This window comes from Uranotaenia lowii, chromosome 2, assembly GCF_029784155.1.
Source record: "Uranotaenia lowii strain MFRU-FL chromosome 2, ASM2978415v1, whole genome shotgun sequence".
NCBI lineage: Eukaryota > Metazoa > Arthropoda > Insecta > Diptera > Culicidae > Uranotaenia > Uranotaenia lowii.
Genome location: NC_073692.1, coordinates 84,300,425 through 84,311,147, shown reverse-complemented (window position 1 = coordinate 84,311,147; position 10,723 = coordinate 84,300,425). Strand labels below are relative to the sequence as shown.

The following is a 10,723-nucleotide window of genomic DNA, read 5'->3' as shown; positions in this document are numbered from 1 at the left end:
AACTCAATTGGACTTAAGACAAAAAAGTTATGATTATTCCAAGATTGTATTTTTGTGGCATATTGTCGTTTAACACACAATGAGTACATTTTACTCATTGCGTTTTACAGGACAATTTGTAACCAAAATACAATCTTTGAACAGCCATTTCTTTTTTATTTTAAGTCCAATCGAGTTGCAGTCTTCAGGTGAAATGTTAGTCTTAATTGAAATTTTAATAAAATCTACATAATCAAGCAATCGAATGGTAAAGACAAAAATGTATGATGAAAAACCAGTTTTTTATGCTTCTTTAGAACACTATGTCTCAGAATCCCTTTCAAACTTGAGATTCAGTGCAACCCCTTCCTGTTGTCCGATTCCGCTCAAATTTGGCATATGGCCTTCTGGTGACTTCCTTAAACAATCCAAGTCTTTTTTGCAAGTATTTTGATTTTAAAGTAGGTATTTATTAAGACAAATTTGATTAATTAATTAAAAAATATCCTAAATTGTGATATTTATTAAACATTGAACCGTGAATAGCTCTTCACACGATGATACAAACAACATGCTTTGTTCAGCAAAATTTAAGTGCACAAAAATCCGCATCTTTTAATGGCATTGGTGTCTAAAATATTTTACGCTTGGTACACATTTTGGTCAGTTGAATTCAAAATTTTTGGACCAAAAATATTTTTTTTCTTGGAAATAGCTTGCTTGTTTTACATTTTGATTCAAATTTGGTTCATTTTTCATTTTTTACGTGTAGTATTTAACCCGAACAAAATTTAAAAATTATAAAATATATAAATTTCATGAAAATATTTGGACCCAGAATTTATTTAAAATCAAATCTTTTGAATGTGGACTTTTTTCAAAGATCGCGCTTGCGGAACCTCCAAACATATTTTTTTTCAGTCGGCCCCATACAAAAGTTTGTTCTGCACATCCTAATCTACCATTTGGAGGGTGAGCCCCCAGATTCCCAGAAGTTATGCAATTTTGGGACACCCTACTCATGATACCTTGAAAATGTAGAAAATCATACCATTTTTTATTTTCATTTTATCTTTTATAATAAAGATGTTATGAAACAACGAAAAAAAGTGGCCCATGATTCCCCACTCTCCCATACTATTAAAAATTCTAAACTTATTACATAATAGTTAAGTTGAAAACTCAAGCCATAAACGGCATTTTAACCATTTTTAAAAGATGAGTAAAATCATTGAAAAATATGGGCGAAGTCGAGGTAGGATTTGAAAAAATAGGTTACCACCGCATTTCTAAATAAATTTCAAAATTCTTTTATTTTGGAGGAAAATTCAACAAACTGTAACAAGACGCTTCAAGTAATTCAAAAAGGCCAAGTTAGAGAAATTCGGATCAGTGCTTGGAAAGTTACAGCCGTTTGAATTTTTAGTGGTACCTACTATTTCTGGACCTCGGTAATTTAAGTGTTAAAAATCCTGCAAATAAACATAAATGAGTTTTGAGTCGAATTACGAAATAAATAAAACAAATTATAAAACTTTATCGGTAGGAAGAAACAGATGGAACTCACCTGTTACCCTGTGGTTTTTCAGTGAAACAAAAGTGTCAAAAACTTTTTTTTTCTTTTAAAACCAAAGTTAACATTATTGTTCGGGTTTAAGAGACAGACTGTTATTGCTAAATCAGAAGCCAATAATACTCCGAAACACCATCCATTTTAGTTAATTTTCGAAACAGAATATTCTGAAAAACACGTGACACATAAATTAACACCAATACATTGTAAACCTCATTACCATTTCTCGTTTCGAGAGTCAGATTCCGCAAAACCAACCGTTAGCGCTGAAACGAGATTTATAATATTACAGAAATAATAATTCGATTTTTCGGCGAACGTTTCCGAAAGGAAGAACCAATTTATTTTTTTCTCAATTTGGTGGCGGAACCACTTCTTTTTATTTCTCAATTTTATTAGCATATCTTTTGCGAAACGGTTCACATTGTTGTGTCTGGTTCAGCATCCGTTCGGTTCGAGATATCGTTTTTGGTGGAACGCGCACCGGTTAATTAACTACTATACCTACTACAATACCATCAACAATAATATCATCACCATAATCATCGGTGGCTGCCGGCGCGGAGCTTAAACCGTCGTCATCTACTACAGGCTTTGGTTCGCATCAAAACAACAAAATCGTCATCTTGCCTCTTTATATGTATGATAAAACCAAAAAGTGGCGACCAGCATAGTCTTATAAAAGCATTACGACACCCTCGAAAAGGCACCAGTTTTGCACAGGACCTCTTACGGTTAATTGTTAAGATTCGATACGCAAGGAAAGTTATCAAAGAGAATGAAGTTGTTCGTGGTCAGTGGAGTTGTGTTGTTAGGAGTGTTGGCGTCGTTAAGTCAGGCTGAGGAACAAGTGGTCGTTTTGGAGGATGCTGCCCAGCTCCCGGAGCTGGATCGTGTGAAACGACAGTTTGGAGGAGGCCTGTTGGGAGCTTTGGGATTGGGTGGAGGAGGCTTTAATTCCGGCTATGGTCACGGCCATGGTGGTTATCAGCAAGGTTACGGAGGCCATGGTGGACATGGAGGTCATGGAGGATACCAGCAAGGATATGGAGGACATGGCCATGGTGGTCATGGAGGTGGTCATGGAGGATATGAACATGGTCATGGTCATGGCGGCTATGGTGGAGGTCATGGTGGACACGGAGGTCACGGAGGTGGTCACGGATACGAGCATGGCCATGGACACGGGGGTCATGGTGGTGGTCATGGATACGAACATGGACACGGTCATGGACATGGTTATGAGCATGGGCACGGACATCACCGGGGTTAAGTTTTAATGTGATACGCTAGTTAACTGTTAAATTATTGTTGTAATTTATGAGAATACAAATAATCACAATTGAACTTAATAGCATTCTCCCTTCAATATCACACAACTTGAATCAGTTATAAAATATCAAGACTTCGGATTTCAACTACATTTACAATGCCCATCAGGTGATAATAAAATTCTCATACTTTTTATTTAAATTCTTTAATAACGTAGAACAGCTCCATAATAATCAAATCGAACCAGCCTAGCAATTAGAACTTTGGCTGTCAAATCAAGTTGAACAGTATCAAGAATAGCTATAAATGCCCTATTTACAGTATGACCCACAAAAAAAAATGCGAAGATCAGCCATCAAGGTTAAAAAACACTATTCTTGATGTTAAAATAATGCCTGCTTGAGATAAAATTGAAACATAAAAACAATCGCCTGTACATATATCAGTTATTTATTATTGAACTTAAGGTCATTTTTATACAAATGTAGCATTTTCTTCATAATTCTTCAAAATGACAAAAATGACAAAAATGACAAAAATGACAAAAATGACAAAAATGACAAAAATGACAAAAATGACAAAAATGACAAAAATGACAAAAATGACAAAAATGACAAAAATGACAAAAATGACAAAAATGACAAAAATGACAAAAATGACAAAAATGACAAAAATGACAAAAATGACAAAAATGACAAAAATGACAAAAATGACAAAAATGACAAAAATGACAAAAATGACAAAAATGACAACAATGACAAAAATGACAAAAATGACAAAAATGACAAAAATGACAAAAATGACAAAAATGACAAAAATGACAAAAATGACAAAAATGACAAAAATGACAAAAATGACAAAAATGACAAAAATGACAAAAATGACAAAAATGACAAAAATGACAAAATGACAAAAATGACAAAAATGACAAAAGTGACAAAAATGACAAAAATGACAAAAATGACAAAAATGACAAAAATGACAAAAATGACAAAAATGACAAAAATGACAAAAATGACAAAAATGACAAAAATGACAAAAATGACAAAAATGACAAAAATGATAAAAATGACAAAAATGACAAAAATGACAAAAATGACAAAAATGACAAAAATGATAAAAATGACAAAAATGACAAAAATGACAAAAATGACAAAAATGACAAAAATGACAAAAATGACAAAAATGACAAAAATGACAAAAATGACAAAAATGACAAAAATGACAACAATGACAAAAATGACAAAAATGACAAAAATGACAAAAATGACAAAAATGACAAAAATGACAAAAATGACAAAAATGACAAAAATGACAAAAATGACAAAAATGACAAAAATGACAAAAATGACAAAAATGACAAAAATGACAAAAATGACAAAAATGACAAAAATGACAAAAATGACAAAAATGACAAAAATGACAAAAATGACAAAAATGACAAAAATGACAAAAATGACAAAAATGACAAAAATGACAAAAATGACAAAAATGACAAAAATGACAAAAATGACAAAAATGACAAAAATGACAAAAATGACAAAAATGACAAAAATGACAAAAATGACAAAAATGACAAAAATGACAAAAATGACAAAAATGACAAAAATGACAAAAATGACAAAAATGACAAAAATGACAAAAATGACAAAAATGACAAAAATGACAAAAATGACAAAAATGACAAAAATGACAAAAATGACAAAAATGACAAAAATGACAAAAATGACAAAAATGACAAAAATGACAAAAATGACAAAAATGACAAAAATGACAAAAATGACAAAAATGACAAAAATGACAAAAATGACAAAAATGACAAAAATGACAAAAATGACAAAAATGACAAAAATGACAAAAATGACAAAAATGACAAAAATGACAAAAATGACAAAAATGACAAAAATGACAAAAATGACAAAAATGACAAAAATGACAAAAATGACAAAAATGACAAAAATGACAAAAATGACAAAAATGACAAAAATGACAAAAATGACAAAAATGACAAAAATGACAAAAATGACAAAAATGACAAAAATGACAAAAATGACAAAAATGACAAAAATGACAAAAATGACAAAAATGACAAAAATGACAAAAATGACAAAAATGACAAAAATGACAAAAATGACAAAAATGACAAAAATGACAAAAATGACAAAAATGACAAAAATGACAAAAATGACAAAAATGACAAAAATGACAAAAATGACAAAAATGACAAAAATGACAAAAATGACAAAAATGACAAAAATGACAAAAATGACAAAAATGACAAAAATGACAAAAATGACAAAAATGACAAAAATGACAAAAATGACAAAAATGACAAAAATGACAAAAATGACAAAAATGACAAAAATGACAAAAATGACAAAAATGACAAAAATGACAAAAATGACAAAAATGACAAAAATGACAAAAATGACAAAAATGACAAAAATGACAAAAATGACAAAAATGACAAAAATGACAAAAATGACAAAAATGACAAAAATGACAAAAATGACAAAAATGACAAAAATGACAAAAATGACAAAAATGACAAAAATGACAAAAATGACAAAAATGACAAAAATGACAAAAATGACAAAAATGACAAAAATGACAAAAATGACAAAAATGACAAAAATGACAAAAATGACAAAAATGACAAAAATGACAAAAATGACAAAAATGACAAAAATGACAAAAATGACAAAAATGACAAAAATGACAAAAATGACAAAAATGACAAAAATGACAAAAATGACAAAAATGACAAAAATGACAAAAATGACAAAAATGACAAAAATGACAAAAATGACAAAAATGACAAAAATGACAAAAATGACAAAAATGACAAAAATGACAAAAATGACAAAAATGACAAAAATGACAAAAATGACAAAAATGACAAAAATGACAAAAATGACAAAAATGACAAAAATGACAAAAATGACAAAAATGACAAAAATGACAAAAATGACAAAAATGACAAAAATGACAAAAATGACAAAAATGACAAAAATGACAAAAATGACAAAAATGACAAAAATGACAAAAATGACAAAAATGACAAAAATGACAAAAATGACAAAAATGACAAAAATGACAAAAATGACAAAAATGACAGAAATGACAAAAATGACAAAAATGACAAAAATGACAAAAATGACAAAAATGACAAAAATGACAAAAATGACAAAAATGACAAAAATGACAAAAATGACAAAAATGACAAAAATGACAAAAATGACAAAAATGACAAAAATGACAAAAATGACAAAAATGACAAAAATGACAAAAATGACAAAAATGACAAAAATGACAAAAATGACAAAAATGACAAAAATGACAAAAATGACAAAAATGACAAAAATGACAAAAATGACAAAAATGACAAAAATGACAAAAATGACAAAAATGACAAAAATGACAAATAAATTTTTTAATATTTATTGTACTTTTCAATCTTTAATTTTTTATATTTTTTAAATTATTGTTGATTTACTGCGTAAAAAATTCTTTTTTTAAGTTTGGTGATTTGATTTGATGATATCAACAAGCCTAATGGAGTTTTTTTTACAGATAAGGGGTAGGCTTCAGCGGAATTTTTTTTTTTTTAGAGAATTTATAAATTGGCACAAAAGCCATTCGCAGGCTCGGTTCCACAGAGGAAATAAAAGTGATGTTGATTTTGCAGTACAAAATATTCAATTTTCTCATGCAAACCTGAAAGTTCAAATTCACTCATTTGAACGTAACTTTAAATTCTGCAAAAAATCATGGATGAGTTTTGTACCAAAACGAAGCTTTTTAGAGCCTAGGGATTCTAAAATTCAAAATCTACTCAGTTTAATGAGTATAGCTTCCGTAGAGTGTCAATTTCCCGACCGTTTTAGCGTTCCCGGGAATCGGTAAATCTGACGATCCTTTTTCTGGGAATTCTCGTGATCCCAGGAAAAATTGAAAATGTAGATTTTTACACTCTACTGGACACGAAACCTTATATCTATAGTATTTTAAATTTTTTTTGGTAGTAATATTTCACAATATTCCAAAATTTTTCAAACCTCAAAAATTTAATAAGCCATCATTAAACCCTAGACCCAAAAACTAAGTATTCTGACTGACAAACTTGACTGATTTTTGCTTCAAAAATTTGAAACAATTGATAATGCTTTTTCAATATCGATAGAACTAGGTTAGCTACACTTCAGGTTATTCATTAAATCTAGTTAATTTTCAGATAACTATTTATTTATAACAAAATTTGTCATTTCTTTGCCGATGATTTTGCTACTGTCAACAGTTTGCGAAACGGAAGTTCTAAAGTTATAAAAACAGAGAACCTTTAGATTCTTTTCATAGTGCTTCATTATTGGAATTGTTTGGTTTTATAGATTCTTTGTCGTTTTTCACTTTTACTATAAGTTTTCGAACGAAAAAAAAAGTTTTTTACCAAATTTAATGAATTGAACAGTTTAAAGAAAAAAAATGATAATGTTTAATCCATTTATAAAGGTAGAACTATCCTTTTTATACTTGCACAATCTGATTCATTTTTCCAATGAAGATCGTGCAAATTATTAATAATTTAGCACTTTTTATTGGCTTCGGGAATTCCTGGAATGTTTTAATCGTTCCCGGGATTCGGAATTCTCGATTTTTTTGTTCTCGAGAATTCTTGGTTGAGAAATGCAGAGGTAACCTCGGTCCTAAAGCACAGAATTATTCTTTCATTTTTTCTCTCTTTACAAACCTATCAATTGACTACTAGGACGTGGCCGGAGCCGGCGTTATTGATGTTCTAAGAGAGAGCATCATTGTTGGACATTGTGAATGTGCTGTGATACTGAATGTGCTTTGATCATGCAATACGAATAAATCAAGATTTACCATTTAACCGATATTTTATTGTAAGGAAAGCTTTAATTGCAATGTTCTGAAAAACTACTGTTATCTATGAAGTTTTTGTAGTGCTACTAAACTTCGTCAAATTTTCATTCAAATATTTTCTTAAAATTCTTAAACGTATCCTATACGTATTTTAGATTAAATTAATCTGGTACTTGCTGTCAAAGCCTAATCAAATCAAATAGCTACTTGCAGAGGCATTCGCTACCACAGCAACTGTATCAAAGAAGGACGTTTTCCGATAAAACGACAACGCAAAAAAAAAAAACAATATTAAAAGTAATGCCAACGTACTCAAATCCGAACATCATCAACAGAATATTTATAGAAATAGACAATAAATAAAAAAAAAGTTAAAGTTTGCCTGTCCTACTGATTCCCACACTTTGAAATACTTAGATTATATAAAGTTCCTTTGATAATTTTCAATTTTGGCTGAATACCTGAACCTGAACCTGAATACCCCTCATTTTGAAGGTGTGTGTGTGTGTAGAATGTTGCTCCTATTTTGATTTTGGAATTCACCCTTCAGTTGTCAAAATGCCATCCAAGGAAGAGCAGCGCATCAAAATTTTGCTCGTGGATCGCGAAAATCCGAGCTACTCGCACGCAAAGCCCTAAAAGTTGCCAAATCAACCGTTACAAATGTAATTTAAGTGTTTGGGGAACGTTTGTCGACAGCCAGGAAGTCTGGATCGGGGGGAAATCGAAAACCGGAAGCCGCTGAGACGACAAAGAGAGTTGTCGGTAGCTTCAAGCGAAACCCTAACCTCTCTCTCCGAGATGCCGCAAATATGCTGGGTGTATCGTCTACAACCGTGCATCGAGCCATAAAACGAGCCGGACTATCGACTTACAAGAAGGTAGTGACTCCACGAAGCTGACGAAGTTTGACTGCGTGGTAATGGACGACGAAACCTACGTCAAAGCCGACTACAAGCAGCTTCTGTACCTGTGGCTCGAAAAGCAGCATTTTCATAGCTTCCCGGGCTTGTGATATAGCTCAGTTGGCAAGTCTGTTGTCTCTGAGCCGATGTCCGCGAGTTCGAACCCAAGAGTAAATATCGAACACAGTTGTACCGGATAAGTTTTTCAATAACGATCCGCCAACTGCAACGTTGATAAAGTCGCGAATGTCATAAAGATGGTAAAACGACTATAATCGAAACAAAAAAAAAAAATAGCTGTCAACTGCCAACTGTCAACCAAGAAATTTACGTGAAAGAGTGTTTGAATAAACGTCTGCTGCCATTCCTGAAGAAACACGGTTGTTCCGTACTATTTTGGCCGGATTTGGCATTTTGCCATTACGGTAAAAAGGCCATGGAGTGGTATGCCGCCAACAACGTGCAGGTGGTTCCCAAGGACAAGAACCCTCCCAACACGCCAGAGCTCCGCCCAATTGAGAAATGCTGGGCTATTGTCAAGCGGAACCTAAAGAAGACCAAAAAAACTGCTAAGGACGAGGTGGACAAGGTGGCTGTACAAAATCTGATGGCAGGGGTTAAGTGTAAGGCCCCGCAATTCGGATTTGGAAAAGCGGAAGCCTAACTGAATATTTTTCCTGAATTTTATACTAATTTAACTTTGAAAAAGAAATTTAATTTTTATTTTTTAAATAAACGATTTCACCGATTTACACGCGTTTTCCATTGACCAAATTTTGACCGTATCACCCTTTAAAACATATCGCGTATCCTATCACAAAACAAAGCAGGATGGAAACAATCAGCCAGCAAGGATATTGTCAAATGATGTATCGAGCCCTGTGTGTATGTAAACTGGCATTGAAAAACATTTTTTGCTTCCAACCGAATTATCCAACACACAGCAAAAATAATTCAAAAATAGACATTAATTTTCAAACCATTAATTTTCACACATAATGGGCAGCGCTGGAAGTTGCAGCAAACGTTGAAGAAGATTTCTACCCAGTCAGTATCACCAGTCGGATTTCTGTTTGGAGGATTTCTGTTCCGGCCAATCCGGATCCGCGTCACTGTAAAAAAAAGAAAGAAAAACTGTTCATTTCGAAATATTTAGTTTTTATTCTGCATTTCACTTCAGCCTACCTGGAGCCTTGAAGTTAGAACCCCTGCGATCTTACGACGTGGGCTTTCACTTTTTACTTTTACTATCATCATCTCGAGTGAAAACACATAAACTTAAGCCGTCAATGAAAGGTAAACAATGGGTCTGTCATAAATTATATCGTTTTTGATGTAAAATCATCTACCAAAGTTGCTTTCTAGATCATGCAGTGTAATTTTATTGCATCGAATTTAATTTTACACTTTTTATTTTAAAGCGATGAAAAATAGACCAAAAATAGTTTGTAAATTACATCTTTTTTTAAATTACACTAGGGAAAAAATAGATGCCGCACGTTTTAGATTGCGTACACTTTTAGAAATTTTTTGCTGTGTAGAATGATAATTTCATAAAATGTTTTTCATGTTTCGCTTGAATCCAGTGATCATGCTTCATTTTGCTAGGGAGTCTTTATGCGAGTAGTGCTTTTCTAATCATCTTTGCTACAGTACACTTTTTAGCGCATTTTTGGCACAGAGATATGCTGAATAGGCATGGAGCTTTTGCAACCCCTTATATGGGTGTAGAAGTATCTGAACCGGTGCTGCTCAACGAATCATAAAAATCACAAAGAGATAACATCTGCAACAAGAATGACAGTTTCTAACTTTGTTTTTGTTTTCAGCAATAGGGGATTCCCCATTGCTGATGTCATCTAACTGGGCTTGCTCATCCGATGAAAGTATGATTGTATTCAAAAACAACTTTCAATAACCTATTTGGTTATCTATTCTAACACAAAAAAAAATATGCTGTGTAATTTTTCAACAACTTTTATCAATTTGTTTTAGTTGAAAAATATGTAAAACAATAAAAAAAAATTAAACATTAACTTTCTACTTTAGAATTACTTCTTTGGGTTGGGTTAATCCAGTGATTAATGGAGTAATTATCTGATGCGTTTGG

General features: G+C 31.8%; 1 protein-coding gene across 1 annotated transcript; it reads left to right on the top strand.

Annotated features, from left to right (window-relative positions):
- Positions 1 to 2,330: 2,330 nt before the first annotated feature.
- On the top strand, positions 2,331 to 2,825 carry LOC129741617 (uncharacterized). The gene has a single exon (XM_055733355.1). The coding sequence runs from the start codon at positions 2,331 to 2,333 to the stop codon at positions 2,823 to 2,825; it is 495 nt and encodes a 164-aa protein (XP_055589330.1).
- The last annotated feature ends 7,898 nt before the right edge of the window (positions 2,826 to 10,723 follow it).